The sequence below is a fragment of the Leptonychotes weddellii genome, chromosome 16 (assembly GCF_054177405.1).
Source record: "Leptonychotes weddellii isolate Sample4059 chromosome 16, ASM5417740v2, whole genome shotgun sequence".
Lineage (NCBI taxonomy): Eukaryota > Metazoa > Chordata > Mammalia > Carnivora > Phocidae > Leptonychotes > Leptonychotes weddellii.
The window spans coordinates 429,687-447,336 of record NC_138384.1 but is presented as its reverse complement, the minus strand read 5'-3'; the positions used below and the strand labels follow the sequence as shown (position 1 = coordinate 447,336).

The 17,650-nt window shown below is 52.1% G+C and overlaps 1 protein-coding gene and 1 long non-coding RNA gene across 2 annotated transcripts in view; one reads left to right on the top strand and one right to left on the bottom strand.

Moving 5' to 3' along the window:
* Positions 1 to 2,648: 2,648 nt before the first annotated feature.
* LOC145717498 (uncharacterized) lies at positions 2,649 to 9,300 on the bottom strand. The gene is made up of 9 exons (XR_014140729.1): positions 8,708 to 9,300; positions 8,364 to 8,473; positions 7,811 to 8,019; positions 7,174 to 7,380; positions 5,479 to 5,663; positions 5,000 to 5,222; positions 4,751 to 4,910; positions 3,490 to 3,579; positions 2,649 to 2,991 (listed from the first exon to the last, which is right to left on the bottom strand). It is a non-coding gene; the product is annotated as an uncharacterized LOC145717498 (long non-coding RNA).
* A 120-nt stretch (positions 9,301 to 9,420) lies between these two features.
* Positions 9,421 to 17,650, top strand: part of SPG7 (SPG7 matrix AAA peptidase subunit, paraplegin) — a 30,167-nt gene continuing 21,937 nt past the window's right edge. The window contains exons 1-3 of the mRNA XM_081806217.1: positions 9,421 to 9,629; positions 10,963 to 11,065; positions 12,277 to 12,366. Of these exons, the coding sequence (XP_081662343.1) occupies positions 9,447 to 9,629; positions 10,963 to 11,065; positions 12,277 to 12,366 (376 nt within the window). The 5' untranslated portion in view covers positions 9,421 to 9,446. The remainder of the gene's footprint in view (positions 9,630 to 10,962; positions 11,066 to 12,276; positions 12,367 to 17,650) is intronic.

Below are 17,650 nucleotides of genomic sequence, written 5' to 3'. Positions count from 1 at the left end.
CTCAGCTCACCAGCATGCTTAGCATTAGAATTTGAAACACAAGCTGGCTTCACAATAAATTATTGCATGCTTTGCTGTCCAGTTACCATAGCTTTGTGATGCATTGCCCTCCGAAACCTCAAGGGAAGGAGGAACTGTGGTGTAAAGCAAGATTCAGATGTTCCTGGGACCCCTCACCCAAAACCACCAAAACCACCCCATAATTTTTAACACTCTTCACCCAGTACTTTTTCTGTAGCCTACCAGCTTGTTTCGTTTTGTTTCGTAAAGATTTTATCTATTTTCTTTAATAAAGCATGTATACATTCATGGGAGTGGGGGGAGGGGCAGAGGGAGAGAATCCCTAGGCTGACTTTCCACTGAGCGCAGACCCCACCTGGACTGATCCCACCACCCATGAGGTCACAACCTGAGCAGAAACCAAGAGTCCCTCATTCAGCCAACTGAGCCCCCCAGGCGCCCCTAGCCTATCAGTTTTTATGTAATTTTAAAATCTAAATATACGAACTATTCCTCAATCAGTTTCTCACAAATCCAACTAGAAAGGTTGAGAGTAAAAAAACAAATCTTCCTAAGACTTTTTTGCTAGTGAGGGTGTCATAATATTGCATAATGTGTTTTATGTAATGAATGTCAGCTTGCGGAAAGCAAGGCGCTTACTCAGCTGGGAGATGGATCGTGTTCTCATTCAACAGATGCCGGGGCGCCTGCTATGTGCAGGACAGTGTCACAGCGGGGCAGAACACAACTCTCTCACACACTTTCATGGCCCGGATGGGGCTGAAAAGGCCGTCCTGGGGTTCTGCAGCTGCACCCGACATTCCAGAAGCTTTGGTGGGCGGCCACGGCCCCTCAATGGCAGACGCCCATCTGCAGCCCCTCTCCTGGGTTGGGGAAGGAGTCACGGACTTACCGCCACAGAGGCTTTGCTCTTTGCAGTCCCTGGAAAGGAGCCCCTGGGAATACAGCTGAGCTCTCCTGGAACAGCAGGCCTGTGGCCCATGCCAGCCCTGGGAGCAACCCCAGCGCTTACTACCCAGGACGGTCGATTCAGAACCTTTCACGAATGCTGAATCCAGTGAAGATTTAGTAACAAATTCTCCAAACTGTCCCCAGAGACTGCCAAGATGTCTTTAGCCAAAGAGAGGCTCACAAAGGATAATCTTGAATCTAATCTGAATTCCCTTTTTTAAGTTTTTTGTTTTTTTTTTTTTTTAGTAATTTCTACATCCAAGATGGGGCTCGAACTTACAACCCCGATATCAAGAGTCACATGCTCCTCCGACTGAGCCAGCCAGGTGCCCCTATGTTCCCTTTTTAAATTAATAAAACTCACATAGCTTTTTTTTTTTTTAAGATTTATTTATTTATTTCAGAGAGAGAGAGTGCACCAGCAAGGGGAGGGACAGAGGGAAAGAGAATCCTGAAGCAGACTCCCCGCTGAGCTGGGAGCCCTACCCACCCTGGGGGCTCGATCCCCAACCCAGGACCGTGACTTGAGCCGATATCAAGAGTCGGACACTTAGGGACGCCTGGGTGGCTCAGTTGGTTAAGCGGCTGCCTTCAGCCCGGGTCATGATCCCAGGGTCCTGGGATCGAGTCCCACATCGGGCTCCTTGCTCTGCGGGGAGCCTGCTTCTCTCTCTCTCTCCCTCTGCTTGTGCTCTGTCAAATAAATAAAATCTTAAAAAAAAAAGTCTGACACTTAACTGACTGAGCCACCCAGGTGCCCCAAACTCACATATCTTTGATAAAAATCATTCTAATGACATCAGAATTGCCATGATTGAGACCATAGTTTCACCAAGTGTGGTCCAGGAACCCTGGGGGCCCCCCAAAACCCTTTGTGGGGGTCAGCAAAGGTCCAGCAGCTTGGAGAAATGTCATGGCCGCAGGCTACTGAGAAGGTAACTGTTCTGAAGAAGGCGATACAGGGCCCTGGGGTCTGGAAGATTGAGTTAGATGTCCCTAGACTGTTGGAAGGTGTACAACTTAACAAGGGAGAGAGAAGTGGTCCCGTTCAGTAGGAGTGCGCAGAGTGTGGGGAAATGGTGGAAAGCAGTGGGCCCAGACACAGAAGAAGCCAGCCTGAGCAGCCTGGGAGCTCACGGACGGCCCCTGGAGCTGTCCTGCGTGCCATTTACGCACCCGCCTGGTGGGGAGAAGCAGAGACCTTTGGAGATGGGTTTGCTGTGGGGGATAGCCTGGCCCGGGCCACAGGAACCCGGATGTCAGTCCCTCAGCTCCTTCCTGGAGCTCACGCTCCCTGCTTCACCACCTCTGGGCAGAGACCGTGCTTTATGGGCACACATACCTTTCAAAACACGATACACAGTACTGGGGACAGCAGTGATGCTCGGGATTATAGGAATTAGTAAACTGTGTCACTGAAGCTCAGCTTTGCAACTTTAAAAAGTATTCAGAGGATAAAAGGATAGATGTCATCTGAGAGAAATAAAGGAACGCTACCCGGCTGCTCCTGGGTTCCAGTGTTGAATATTGCGAGTCACCTTCCAGTGACCCTGTGCACAGCACCCACAGCGTCCAGCGAGGCCGGCTTCTCGTGCCTGCGTACCCCAGACCTCCCAGACAAGTGCTTCAGTCCCTCCCTTCTGCCCAGAGAAGGATTGTAAACATAGTCTATGGGCTCTGTTTCATTTTGTTTATTCTGTTTATGAAACTGTAACCGGCTGTGGGATTGCCTAGGGCCCAAGTCACAAATAAACTGTCAAACAAAATAAACATAAAACAGCACGGACAGAGATGTGGCCAAACCCATATCGCATGCTCTGATTTGAGGCCAGTATAAAGCCAAAGTACCCTCCCCTCTCCAGATAATCTCCGACTTAACCTGATCAGCTCTGACGCCTCCTCCCACCAGGGCTGGCCCTGAATTCCAGAAACACGGATCCTCTGGGGAAAACGGCTAAGTGGACCACAGGGAGGTCCTGGCGCCTCGATCTGCTGGTGTGTGTCTGTGTAGCCAATGATCTGTGGGGGGAGGGGGCTTAAGTGAGCCCTGGCTCAAATTCTTTGTAGAGGCAGCCACCTTGCCTCTGTCAAATCAACCTGTAAATTATGGTGAAAAGGACCAGCGCCTGAAACTGGTCCTCTCACACCTGCACCTGGCGGGGCCTGGTGGGGTGCTCAGCCCTTATCGGGGTGAGGGCAGTCGTGTGCTGACCCCGTGATCAGCCGGCCTCCAAGATCAACATGAAGCCACCGCCGGCTGCCCTGTGCCTCTGGGAAGCCTCAGCCTGTCCCACACGTCCAAGCGCACCTTCCTGCTCGGGCTGTTGCAAGCCCTGCCCTGCCCCACCCCAGTCTGGCCAAAAGGATGCTGTAACACAGACGAATCCGTCTGTAGCTCAAAACCCTCCACAGGCTCCTCCACCGAGAGCACAAAGGCAGGGTCCTCACCATGGTGGTGGAGCCAGCCCGCACACTCGCTTTCCTCCACCCTGCTCACGCTTTACTTGCCCTCCGTACCGTGTGCTTTGCTGCTCTGGTTGACTCGTTTCTCGTGGGAATGGAAGCTCATCGAGGACAAGCGTTTGTTCACTGCTGTGTCCCCAGCACCTAGGACATGGCCACAGAGTGTCTGTGAAGGGAAATGCCACTTTATCCCTTAACAATAGACTTTTTTCTCCAGTTCTTTCATTTTCTGCAACTGTTTGAGGGCCTCTCACCAATCCCCCCAAAAACTCACCCTCAGAAACTATCCCCACCTGCCCCTCTCACCCCTCCTCCCCTCTTTCCATCATCTTTACTCTGGGACCAGTAACAGCTCTGGGGGTCTTTCCCCACCCTTCTGGATCTGTCCTCCCTTCTTTTGACCTCTTTTTGTCCTTTCTCTTTTTGTTCTGCATTGCAGAACATCCGGGAGTGAGCTAGCAATCTCTGAGAACAGGGAGTTGGAAGTTCGGAGTGAACATAAGCAAGGTTTTCTTCAGCAGCTGGTAGAAAAGGCAGGGATGTCTGGGAACACTTGGTTGCCCCTGCGTCTTGTTCCTATTACGCTGTGGCTGTCCAAATTCAATGTGGTTCATGGAATTTCTACAGAAGTACGTCCATCACTGATTTGCTGACGAGCCATAATAGCCATAGACCTCTAGGATCTAGGACAGCCAGCTGGTGAATACTCTATGCCTTCACTGAAGGACACAGAGACCTTCGGGGGACAGTGTGTCCTGTCCGACCCAGAGAAATGGGGATGCTCTGCTGATGATTGCTGGCTGTGGATTACAGAGTGGAGATACAGCTGATCTGATCCCTGTCTACACCCCAGAAACGAGCAAGCAGAGGATCCTGTTGGCTACACGGCACATTCAACTGAAAGTTGTCTGGGGGACCATATACAAAAAGTGAACGCCTTCTTCCTTCGAATATCTTATCGTTCACCTAACAAGTAACCCCTGGGGCCAGGAAGATAGCAAGCCAGTAACTTCCAGGAATAGGCTGTAAACTGGACATCCAAACATGGTCCCTCTTTTCTGGTAGCTGATCCCAGACAGCTTCTGAGCTCACATTGAGGGGTTAAGGAGAGACCCCAGTGCTCTGGCCAGTGACGACTCACCCGTAGCTACCGAACCTGGACAGGCAAACCCCAGCTTAGACCAACAAAAACCCAAAAACCCAATGTAAACTTGCATCTAAAGAAAGGGGTTGGCTCATGATAAGGAATGAAGTGGGGGTTCCCACCGGCCATGACCGGATCCAGGGACGCAAACCAGGTTGTCCCAAGCCTCACCTGCAGCTTTTTCTTCTCTATCTGTGGGCCAACTTCTCTGCAGCGGTGGTTGGCTCTCTCCACATGGTGGGAAAGGGGCATAGGCAATCCATCCTTCTACTCCATGACCCCAAAGGCAAAGTGTCTTCTTCACCTTCAAACAGAAGCTTGCCTTTTTAATCTAAGGATCTTGCCAATTTGATTCTGCTGCCATAGTTCCTATTTTGTCAAGAAATGTAAACAACTACTTGACATGATTCAAGGAAGGACCTCATAGGCTGACTTTCTGTTCCTGGACCAATCATTGTAGGGATGAATACAGCACTAGGAAGGCCTGGGGTCATGTGACCAGGGGAAGTCAGTATCCAAGGGTTGGGTTTTGCTGAGCAGAGGTGAACAACAGACATCTTCTGTAATCATCACTGTGGTCAGCAGCCTCCAAGGAGACCCTCGATGACCCCTGCCCCATGGTATTCACACTCTTGGGCCGTCCCTGCCAAATGGGACCATGTCATGTGAGCAGCCCCACGGAGACGCCACGTGGTGAGGAGCTGAGCTCCTGCCAACAGCCAGGCAAAGGCATCACCTTGGAAACCCAGCCTCCAACACTAGGAAAGCTTCAAATGACCGCAGCCCTGGCCAACGACCGGACCGCACCCTTGTGGAAGACTGAGCCTGAGCCACCTGGTCAACCACACCCAGCTTCCCGATCCTCAGAAAACTGTGTGACACAATGAACATTGGTTTACCTTGCCAAGTGTTGGGGTCATTTGTTCCGTATCAGTGGGTAGCAGATACGATCAACAGAACAGATGATGAATGAACTTGGCGTGTGCTCTCCAGAGCTCTGGGAGGTAATGGAATTTGGAGAGGAAGCAGCCCCTGCACTTCGGGGTGCCCCCTGGACATCGGTCCAAAATCTCACACCCAGCATCTTGAGAAACACAGAGGTTACAGACAGTCACACACACATTTCTGTACAGGTTTTTTGCTAGTAGAAATGACTTTTTATCCTTTCAAGAACAAAATCAGTGATTATAAAATCCCATACGTATGATGACTAAAACCCAGCTAACAAGCAATATGAGAAGAAATGATTCCCTTTTTTTTTTTTGAAGATTTTATTTGACAGGGAGACAGCGAGAGAGGGAACACAAGCAGGGGGAGTGGGAGAGGGAGAAGCAGACTCCCCGCTGAGTGGGGAGCCCGATGAGGGGCTCGAACCCAGGACCCTGGGATCATGACCTGAGCCGAAGGCAGACGCTTAACGACTGAACCACCCAGGCAGCCCAAAGAAGAAATAATTTCTTAAAAAAGATCTCTAGTTCAGAAACAAAATTTACCAAAACTCAAAGAAATGAATGAGTTTACTCTGACGTTCTACAAAGGAGTGTATCTTATAGAAGACATCCTAAGATTAGCCAAATCCGTCATTGTGGAGCAGGCCATTCAAAGCTGTGAGACTTAGCCTCCGAGGAGGAGCTCACCGATACCATTGTGGGAACAGCAATCACAGTGATCAACAGCCCAAGGGCTTCAAAGGCCAGGGTTAAGTGTAGAAGCAACCGTGCTTAAAAAAAGAAAAAAAGTTTAAAAGTTTAGTTGAGGGGCACCTGGGTGGCTCAGTTCTTAAGCGTCTGCCTTGGGCTCGGGTCATGGTCCCAGGACCGCAGGAGCCCCATGTCGGGCTCCCTCCCCCACTCCCCCTGCTTGTGTTCTCTCTCTGGCTGTATCTCTCTCTGTCAAATAAATAAAATCTTTAAAAAAATAAATAAGTAAAAGTTTAGTTGCTGCCAACCTGCCCAACTTGGGAAGAAGCAAATAATTACTTGCTCTGATATGAATAAGGAAACCTAAATATGAAAACTAAAAATGGCCCCAAAGATCAACTCCTGTCTCAGCTGCTAACATGTCATTCCTATTTAACAGACAAGGAGGACTTATCGGGAGCAGCGTGCCTGCAGCAGGAACTTGAGAGCCCAGGACCCCCACCACCCAAGGAACAAGGGGGGAGTCCCAGGGTGGGAGTGGGCGGATCTCTTCTTCTCCCCCTCCTTCCCACAGCGTGGGCTCCTGAGGAGCGCTTAGCTCACACACACACACCCGCTATCAGGGTGTGAATGCAGAGAGACCTAAGACATGCCCTGACTCACACCCAGAGTTCACCCGGAGATCGCCTCAGATGGTTATGGGAAGCCACGCCAAACTGTCCTGATGTACACAGAGTTCAGAGAGCCAAGGAAGGACAAATGAATAAGCAGAAGTTGAGAAGTACAGAAAGAATAAAGCTAGCCGGTGATGGAAGGCCTGAGGGCTGAGGAAGGTCCAGTGAGCCAGCTCTCCTAGGCCTCATCTTTCTAGGGTCCAGGTCATGGGCACCTGAATGCTTAAACCAGAGCCCTAGTGTCCAGGGGGCACTGAAGCTGGGCGGGGTTCAGAGTCACCTGAGGCCCTAGACACAGCCAACCTCCAGAGCAGCTGTTAAATGCATTTGAATAGGGGCACCTGGGTAGTTCAGTCAGCGCCTGCCTTCAGCACAGGTCCTGGTCCCAGGGTCCTGGGATCGAGCCCGACATCGGGCTCCCTGCTCAGCGGGAAGCCTGCTTCTCCCTCTCCCTCTGCCTGCCGCTCTGCCCACTTGTGCTCGCTCTCTGTCAAATAAAGAAATAAAATCTTCAAAAAAAAAATACATTTGAATAAATGCATTGATAATGTGTTCTCCCACAATCTCATTTGCCTCGACATCCCAGGAATAAACTCCTACATATAAGTGACTGCCAGCTTCACGGGCCGTTCTCACGTACTTTTGTTGTATTTTATCGTTACGACAACCCCGTGGGAAACCCAGGGCTGCTATTAGCCTCACTTTGCAGATAATTATTATCCCCATTTTAATGATGAGAAAATTGAGGCTTGGAGAAGGCAGCAACTTGCTCAAGGTCATAGGCTGAGGACAGAAGCCAGTGTTCTTCTGACAGAGGTGGGCCCTTTGCCATCACCCTGCACTGCTTCCCACTGAAGCGCCAGTCAGACCACAGTAACAATTTTAGTTCAAGCAGTATTAGTAGGAGCATATCTTACACTCCTCCCAAACACGTTCACATTTCTTAGAGGCTTTGAGTCACGAATCCTCTGGAGTGGATGATGAGGGAACAGGGATGAGGGTGGAGGGCTTGGTCACTTCCCGTCAGGGCACGCTGCACAAGCGTCGATAAGGTGCGAGAAACCACTCTCTCGGAAGTCACAGTCACGGGACTGGTCTGGGCAGAGCGAGAGCAGGGTAGAGCGAGCTGGAGGAGGGAAGGCAGTAAGTGGGTGGGGCAATTTAACCAGCGAAAGAAGGAACAGTGTGGGGGGCTGGGGAGGAAGGACTGATGGTGAAGGAAGGTGGTAGGAGGACAGGAGAAGCAAAGGAAGTGAGCTCAGTTGTGTGAACCACGGGCAGCCCTGGGCCTAGGGGCTGCTCTCTCCACAAACCAACCACAAACAAGAACGAACCTCTGCAGAAACACCAGCTGCTGGAGGGCTGAGCACCCGTCATCAGGACACTGAGCTTAAAAACTGTCCCCACACCTTCCTAGTTTCAGCACTGAGGCAGGGGAAGGGTTCACACATGCAGTTACTTTTACAATACCTAAGGAATAATGGTGGAGAATGCGGCCCAGAAACCAGTCAGACCAGCTCTGAGACGGTGCCATAACTTCTCAGCCGGGCTGCTTTTGATTTTTGAGTCTGTCTCCTCATCTGTAAGACAGACATAAAGGTACTTCAGAATTGTGAATATAAGGGTATCTGATATGGGGGCACGCGGGTGGCTCAGTCTGCTAATGGCCTGCCTTCGGTTCCGTCCTGATCTCGAGCCTGTCGGGCTCCCCGCTCGGCGGGAGTCCGCTTCTCCCTCTCTCCCCACCAACCCCTGCTCACGCTCTCTCTCAAATAAACAAAATCTTAAAAAGAGAGAGAGTGACTGATACGCACCAGGCACCAGTTAGCACCAGGACCGCTTGGAGGGGTTGGTGGACGACGGAGAGGTGCACGTTACCACCTGGATCCACCAATTCTGATTTTTCTACTAAACGAGCCGAAAGCTCCAGCGGTCAGCAGTCTCAGAGCTGAGCGCTCAAGCGCTGGGATAGAGGTGGACCGGCAGGAGCCCCGGCGGCCCGGGGCGCAGGGACAGTCTCCCGGGCCACGACCCCGATGACCGGCGCTGGGGACGACTTCTGACACCGTCGTGCCGCCAGCAGAAAATAACCAGGTGAGATGTTCAACTCTCCGAAATGCAACACCCGCACGATGAGGATTCGGCCTGCGCCACGGCGCCCGGCCACCCTCGCTCCTCTGAAGCATGAACCAAGGGCAAGACCTGCGGCCAGGGCGCCGGGTGGGGCTGGGGGCGGGGGTCCGGGTCCCCGCTCTCCCGGCACGGCTCCCTCGGGCTCTCGCGCTCCGCCCCGCAACCCCGCGACCGGGCGACCCTCTCCAGCGGCGACGCCCCCGAACGGCGCAGCCGCAGCACGCAGTCCGGCGCGGAGTCCCGGTTCCCTCCCTCCCGGGCTCCGCTCGCGGCGCTGCGCCCCGGGTGGCACCTAATCAACCGCTAGGGAACGCCGGGACGGTCGGGGTGCAGCGGGCGCGGGCAACCAGCTCGGCCAGCCTCGACCGCGCAGGCGCCCCCCGGGCCGTCCGACCGCGCAGGCGCCGCTTCCGGGCCAACATGGCGGCCGCATTGCTGCTGCTGCGCGCCCTCCGCCCGGGCCCGGCCGCGGGGTCCGGGCCACTGCGGAGCCCCTGCTCGGGCTGGAGCCTAAGCCTCTCCTTCGGGGCCGGAAGGAGGTGCCGGCACTTCGTCCACAGGCCTGCGATCCGGCTCCTGGGGGCCGGAGGCCGCGCCAAGCAGGTACCCGCCGACCCCTGGCCGGGCCCCGCCCATTCCAGCCCCTGACCTGCTGCCGCCCCCGCTTCCACCTCCCGACCCCTCGGCCGGCACCTCCCATCCCCGGGCGGGCCCCGCCCATCCCTCCCCGCCCCCCGCCCCCCCCCCCATCCCCGGGCCCCCGGCCCCGGCAGACCCTGAGCGAGAGAGGCGCGGTCGGGTGCGGGGACCCCCGGTCGTGCGGAGAGGCCGCCCGGGCAGCCCCGGAGGAGACTCCTCATAGGTCCCAGCCTGCATTTTTCCAGCCCATTTTTGGTGTATTGATATTTTCTGCCTTGTGGTTTCCTTCCTGGCGTCTTGGGTGCCTGGCGCAGTCGGTGGAGCATGCGACCGGATCCTGGGTTGTGAGTTCGAGCCCCACCCACGTGGGCTGTAGAGCTTACTTAAAAATAAAATCTTTAAAAAAATATTTTTAAGGGCCGCCTGGGTGGCTCTTATCCCGAGGTCCTGGGATCGAGCCCCGATTCGGGCTCCCTGCTCAGTGGGGAGCCTGCTTCTCCCTCTGCTTCTCCCGGGTGGCTCTCGGTCGGTGGAGCGTCTGTCTTCGGCTCAGGTCGTGATCCCGGGGTCCTGGAATCGAGCCCCGAGTCGGGCTCCCTGCTCAGTGGGGAGTCTGCTTCTCTCTCTCCCTCTCCCCCTGCTTGTGCTCTCTCTCTCTTAAATAACTAAATAAAAATCTTAAAAAAAAAGTTTTATATTTTAAGAAGATTTTATTTTTTTTTATTTATTTGAGAAAGAGCGAGATATCACAGAGGCAGAGAGAGAAGCTGACCTGCAGCTGAGCAGGGAGCTGGATGCGGGACTGATCCCAGGAGCCCGGGATCATGACCTGATCCGAAGGCAGACGCTTCACCGACTGAGCCACCCAGGTGCTCCCCGCAAAACAGTTTTAAAAATTGAACCCACTAAGAGTTTCATGGAGAACTGTTTCACAATTGGCTCAGGTGGATCAGACCTCATGAAGATGAGTCCCCATGGTACTTGGCCGTTGCTCCAAGGGGGGGTGACGGTTTTGTGTGAGCAAAGTACCATATAGCTGTATCTTACCTGTGTCCCGTAGCTTCACGCGTTACGGACCTGCATTGACTGAGCACTGCCCAGTGAGGGTGCGCTCCGGGCTCTAGCTCAGGTTAACTATCCAGAAGACAAAGACCCCAAATCCTGCTGCCGTTTTGGCTGGGGCTCAACACGCACATTTTAGGTCATAATTTGTTATTGTTGTTCTATTTCACCATAACTTGAGGACCGGTCTGAATTATAATCCTGGCTGTCCTCTGTATTTTTTGTTTCTTTTCAGAGTTTGCAGCTGTGCCTGCCGACCCCAACTGCTGAAGGGTTCAGTGGATTGTTGTGGAAACAGCATCTAGTCCAGAATCCAGTCAGACTCTGGAAACTCTTAGGTGTGTATCTTGTGAAACACAGGTAGTAGGCACATCCTGTGACATTTGTAAATAAATCAGGATAAAACTGCTGGTTTGACACTGATAGTGAAAGGAAATCACTCAGAGGACTTTGGCTTCTGTTTATTGTAAGCCCTTAGATGCTCTCAAGTGCAGTTTATGGACAGATAGACTGAATAAGGTCTGAACAGGCCACGTGTGCTTACCTGAGTCGTCCCCCTCCCCTTTTTAAAAAAATCTGACGTATGGCAGTAATTGGGCTGCTTACAAGGTTTTCCATATTCTCTAGCCAGCTGCAAGAACGTCTAGTAAGGATCTTCAGAGTGGCTCTGTATGTTTTATATCCAGAAGGTAACTACAAACAGCCTACAAGTAATTTATGTTTAACAATGGTTTTATCATTTGGTGAGACACCGTGACATCCTCAAGAGAGATCTTAGCTCAAAGGACTTAGGACCTCCAGGATTGACAATGTGACCTTACGTCCCCCCTCTATCCAGGTGGAACTAGGAAAAGTGGAATCTCCCAATTCCTAAAGGACATTACGTGGCTTGGTGCCCACATGTGGTCAGCCGCGCGCTCACCTCCTGTGTGTGTTTCCCCACTTAAGTGTACGCATGCGCCTGGTGGCACACACCTCACTCTCCAGACAGCCTGATCCCGTGTCCAGGGGCCATCACTGTAGTCTCCCTGGTGGTTCTGTTAACCTTGTGAAGAGAGGTACAGCTGTCATGGTTGGTGAGACTCTCCTTCCTCTCCTTTTAAACATTAGTTCAGTTAGACGGTGGACGAGACCCGTGCCTTTGGTGGGAGGAGTGTTGTGTCTTGGTGGTGGTGGCCACTGGGTTGCTGTTGACGCACGTGTCAGAGCCACCGTGTTGCTCATTAGTTTAAATTAGCTTAGAGTGACTGTGGTTCTTGAAGGGGTTGTTCTCCAACAAGCTCAGGAGACTTTCTCAGTATACCTTCATAAGGAAGTTTTACTCCCTTGCATTGCTGATTTGAATTACAAAGATACTCCGTAAGTTGAAATAGTTTATTATTCTATAATTGGCAGTTACTATACTAAGAACGATCATCCCAAACTTCTAAATCTTACAAATGTAGGTTTCAGATGGCTTCTGTTTTGGTTTGGTTACTGAAGAATATCCTCTTCTGAGCGCTTCTCTGTAGGGGCAGATCTTGTTAAACATGTTCCCTATTCCTTGCAGGTGGCAGTTACTATTTTAACACCTCCAGGATGAAGCAGAAGACTAAGGACAATGATAAATCTAAGGGGAGGACCCCTGAAGATGATGAAGGTATATCTATTTGACTTTCTTAAATAATGGCTACTTTGGTTGTCTGCACATGTGCGTTCTGGTCTCAGCAACAGGAAACCTATCTTAAAAGTAGCATGAGCCCGCGCGGCTCAGTCGGTTAAGCATCCAGCTCTTGGTTTCGGCTCAGGTCATGATCTCAGGGTCATGAGATCGAGCCCCGCATCGGGCTCCACACTCAGCAGGGAGTCTACTTGAGATTCTTTCTCCCTCTGTGCCCCCACTCTCTCAAATAAAATAAATAAGTCTTTAAAAAAAAAAAAAAGTTAAAAACAAATGTAGGGTGCACCTAGGCCCCTGTGTCTCCTTCACTGTGAGCACACCTACCCCCAGTCTTTAATGTGATTACTGGATCTTTTCCTTGCCTGTCCTTTAGAGGTGCTTCCATCAGCACATGGGTCCCTTGTCCTGTCCAGACATCTGAAGGTAGGCAGAATTATAGTCCTCTGTGTGCAAAGGGTGAACCTCCGATCTGCCTTGAACTCAAGTGTTCTGGGGTGGGGAGGAAGGCACTTGGTCGGACCCACCCCACACAGGCTCCTGATGATGTGTAGACTTGAGAAGCAGCCCCCAGACGAGAGGTTGGTACGGTGCGTGGCCTTGAGGAAGGAGTGGGACACATCGCTGTCCTGTGTGATTGACCTCTGTGTACCCCAGTTCACAACAACCTCACTTGCAAATCTTGAGTCTCATCTGTAGAATTAGGACTCTGATCAAGCAAAGGGTGAGGGCAATAAAAAGGTTAGTTTAAACTGAATTGACTCTAAGGTAAAAGCTGGCTGCTTGGAGCTAATGACAATGGAAATTGCTAACCCACTGCAACAGCTGGAGTGTGCTCAGCACTGTACTAAGTGATTCATATGTCTTCTCCATTAATTCTGTCCTCATAATTACCCTGTTACGGTCCCCTGTCCTGTGAGGATTCTCCGGAAGGGCACACAGGTAGAGAAATGGTTGTCTTGTCAAGGAACTGCCTCAAACTTAGGTGCTGATTTTGTTGTCCTTTACTTATTTTATTTTATTTTTATTTATTATTTATTTGAGAGAGAGAGAGAGAGAGCATGACCATGGGGGGCGGGGCTGGGGGAGGAGGGGCAGGGGGAGAGGGGAAAGCAGACTCCATGCTGAGCAGGGAGCCTGACAACGTAGGACTTGATCCCAGGACCCCAGGATCATGACCCTGAGCCAAAGGCAGACACTTAACCAACTGAGCCACCCAGGCGCCCCTATTTTTTATTATTATTTTTAAAGTAATCTCTTTGCCCGACGTGGGGCTCGAACTCACAACCCCGAGAGTCGCACACTGCACCGACTGATCCAGCCAGGTGCCCCCAGCTTCAGGCTCTTTTGGAATAGGTCTTAACTGGAAACCAGTAGCCATTGCTTGGGTTCCGTTTAGTTATTCCTGGTTTCAGGCTTCATGGGGCATCCCTTCGGGCAGTCAGTCATTTCTTTTGCTGACAGAGCTCCTGGGGAACTTGGCTCTTCCTCAGAAGGCTTCTGAGTTAAAAGGTTTTCAGGGGTGGAGGATGAGGATTTGGTTCATAGAAAATCTACAGGATTTTGAAAAATATCAGTGAGGCTGATAGTGGCAGATACTAAGATGTTTTTCTCCCCAAAAATTAACGGGTTGGTCCAGTAATAGGTAGGAAGCGTAATGGAACCGAACAGGACACCCAGAGGCAGAGTCTGGTTTATCTCAGAATTCATACGGAGCTGCGGTGGCATTTCACGCGGTAGCAGAAGGGAGGCTTGTGTACGAAACGGTGTGGAAGAGTTGCTATTACTTGGAGAGAGACTGTTTCATGTGTTCCAAAATAAGTCCTGCATGGATGAAGTCATTAAATCTAAAAAGCCAAGTATGAAAGAATCAGGAAGAACCTCGGGGGAAAATTTCCTATCTCAAAATTGTAACTGAAGACAGCGGTAACGATAAAGAAGGGTTTCCGGTGAAGGAAGAGGTGGTGGGCGGCGCGCTGGGCCTGCCTTGCGCGCGGGGTCTCAGCCAGTGTGGCGCAAGGGACAGCAGAGGCAGAAGTAGGAGTCTCCCCACTTCTGTCCTGCGCTCCGTCCAGCAGCCGCGCGTGTCCAAGTTGTCTGCAGCCTCTGCCCTCTTCGTGCGATTGCTTTGTAGTTGGTAGTCTGAGTTAGTTGAGAACATGGGATGAAGCTCGTGTCTGCTGAATTTTCATGAGAGGGTAACGACTTGCTTGACCAGAGGGTTTTCCTCTCTGTGAGAACCTGCTGTGGCTCTCCCTGGTTCTGCTGCGTGCTGGTGAGGGTCTGGCTCACTGGGAGCGCCCACGCCCTGACTGCACACAGCGGGCACAGCCCGGGTCTCGCCCGCAGGGTCTCACCCGCAGGGCTGGCGGCAGTCTTGAATGAAGAGCCAGTCCCAGAAGCTTGCGTGCCACGTGGTTCCCATTTAGAGCCCATTCTCCAGAGACACGGGCACAGGGGCGGCGAACAGTGTTGGCAGGGCCTAGGAGCTAGGCAGCCCCCGCAGGGACGAAGTCCTGTGTGTCTTCACCGGCGGAAAAGTGCACGAAACTAAGACACAAGAGCACGTGTCAGCGGGGGCGGTCTGAATAAGGCCGGGGGGCTGCGTCACTGTCCGGTTTTGTAAAAAGTTACTGTTGGAAGCAACTGGGCAGATAGTTTTTGTTACTACCTAGGATTACACGTGAATCTACAGTATCACGTAGTAAAAGTGTAGCTAAAAAAGCAGTTGCTGGAGTCTCCAGACCACTTTGGTGCTAGTGCTTCTTTTTTTTTTTTTTTTAAAGATTTTATTTATTTATTTGAGAGAGAGAGAGAGAGCACATGAGAGGGGGGGAGGGTCAGAGGGAGAAGCAGACTCCCCGCCGAGCAGGGAGCCCGATGCGGGACTCGATCCTGGGATCCAGGATCATGACCTGAGCCGAAGGCAGTTGCCTAACCAACTGAGCCACCCAGGCGCCCGGTGCTAGTGCTTCTTGTCCCTGAGGTTGAGGATGTGCCGTGAGTGTTCTCTGGAGTTGCTGTCTCCATCTGGGGTGGGCCCAGCGCCAGCTGACGGTTAGAAAGAACCGGACTGTCACTGCAAACCTCATAAGCTTCTCGCCACAGTGCCCGCGTTCAGGGTTAGTGGGAATAAGTTCTTCCAGAAGGACTTCCGGACAGAAAACCTGGGGCAGCTCTGGAAGCTGTCTCCCTGAAACTCTGCTGTGTCGGTCACTGACCCGTGTGTAGGTGGCCACCCCTCTGAAGAGGGATTTTGGCACCAGAGTTTCCGGGGGGGGTCTGTCCAGTGGTGGACAGTCAGGTGGCCAGGAGGCAGCAGTGTTACCCGGGCTTAGCCCTCAGCTCTCCGTGAGCCTGTCGTTAGCGTCAGGAGCCAAAGTAGATGCAGGAGCTGCGGGGAGCACTGCGCCCGAGGGCAGCCTTCACAGATGCGGTGGGATGCAGCCGCAGGGAGGGGCAGTGGAGGAAGGGGTCCTTGAGGAACAGACTGATGAAAGGCCATTTTCCAGTTAGACTCTCAGGGTCAGATTTTATTTCATGTCTCAGACCTCACACATCTTACTTTCATGGAGCCAATCCTCTGTCTCACACCCACACCTTCCCCTTTTGTCTTTCTCAGACCGGCCCTCGTAATTTCATACCTGACCAACACTACAGATATGTGGGGTTTTCCTTTGTTTTCAAAAGATTTTATTCTGGGGGCGCCTGGGTGCTAAGCGTCTGCCTTCAGCTCAGATCATGGTCCCAGAGTCCTGGGATCGAGCCCCCGCATCGGGCTCCCTGCTCAGCGGAAAGCCTGCTTCTCCCTCTCCCACTCCCCCTGTTTGAGTTCCCTCTTTCGCTGTGTCTCTCTCTGTGAAATAAATAAAATCCTTAAAAAATAAAAATAAAAAAATAAAAGATTTTATTTTTAGTAACTGCTGCAAGCCTGGGATCAAGAGTTGCACGCTCCGCTGACTGAGCCTACCAGGCGCCCCCAGAAATGTGTGTTTCACATTTGATGTCCTCGGGTTAAGTTTCAGAAGTACAGTTAGCGAGGTAAGGAAACAGTGTTTTCTGTGGCTCTTGGGACACCAGCCAGGTTGCTTTCAGGAGGGCTTCCTCCTGTGTACCCCTGGACAGCGTGTGCGGCACCAGCTCTCCGCACCTCGTGGGCCTGGGCTAGTGCGAGTGGACGGAGCGCGTGTGCGCACACCCTCCTTGCTGGATGGGTCCCGCGTGGTGGGGCGTGCTGTATCTGTCTCCTTGGTGCCCGGGGAGGGAGGAGGACTCAGGGTGATTGTGGCTCAGAAGCAGAGTAGGAGATCTGTTGAGACGTGCAAACGATTTTCACCTGACCTCCGCGATACGTCCTGGAGCTTCAGAGCAATAACCGCTCTGGGTTGGGGCCTCCCTGTTCCTGCACCAGGAGATCCTCTCATAGTGGGGTCTGCGGCCTCCAGGCCTGGCCAGGCAGATCCTTCTCCCTGAAATAGGCCGACGGGGGCAGTTCCACGTGTGACAGGACACCTGGCTGGTTTTTACTTGAAAAGCGTTGGATTTGTGAAGAAAGGTGTTTATTGGAGCCTAAATTAAAGCTGTCTTTTTATTGTTCAGAAATTCTTACAAAAATGTGCAAAGCTATTTGTTATTTAAAACCAAGCCATATCTGGGGCACCCGGCTGACTCCGTCGCTGGAATATATGACTCTTGATCTCAGGGTTGTGGGTTCGAGCCCCACGTTGGGTGTAGAGCTGACTTAAAGAAATGAAATCTTTTTTAAAATAAATCAATAAATAAATGAAACCAAGCCGTATCTTTTAAAAATCGTAGACCTGCTTCGCATTCTGCAAGCAGACACGCATGAGTTACAGAGTTGCTGCGAGCCCTTCTCCTGAGGTGTGCTGTGTGGCGGTCAGAGCAGTGAGGAAAGGCCATGTCGCCACGCGGCCTGGGCCCAAATTTGTACATCCTCCCAGTGGCTTGTGTGCCGCAGCCACCTGCCAAGAGCATGGGGGTGCATGCGCCATTTGAGGGTCTCCAGTCGGTCACACAAGCTTCTGCTGGTGGAGCGTCCCATTTGCCAAGTGTGATGACTGCCACCATTGTTAATGAGAACACATACTGGGGGCAAAATAGAAAATTAAATGAAATACATGGTTTCTAAATAATTACTTACTCACCTGAGAACATGAATTTGCTTTCCAAGGGCGCCTGGGTGGCTCAGTCGTTAAGCGTCTGCCTTCAGCTCACGTCATGATCCCGGGGTCCTGGGATCGAGTCC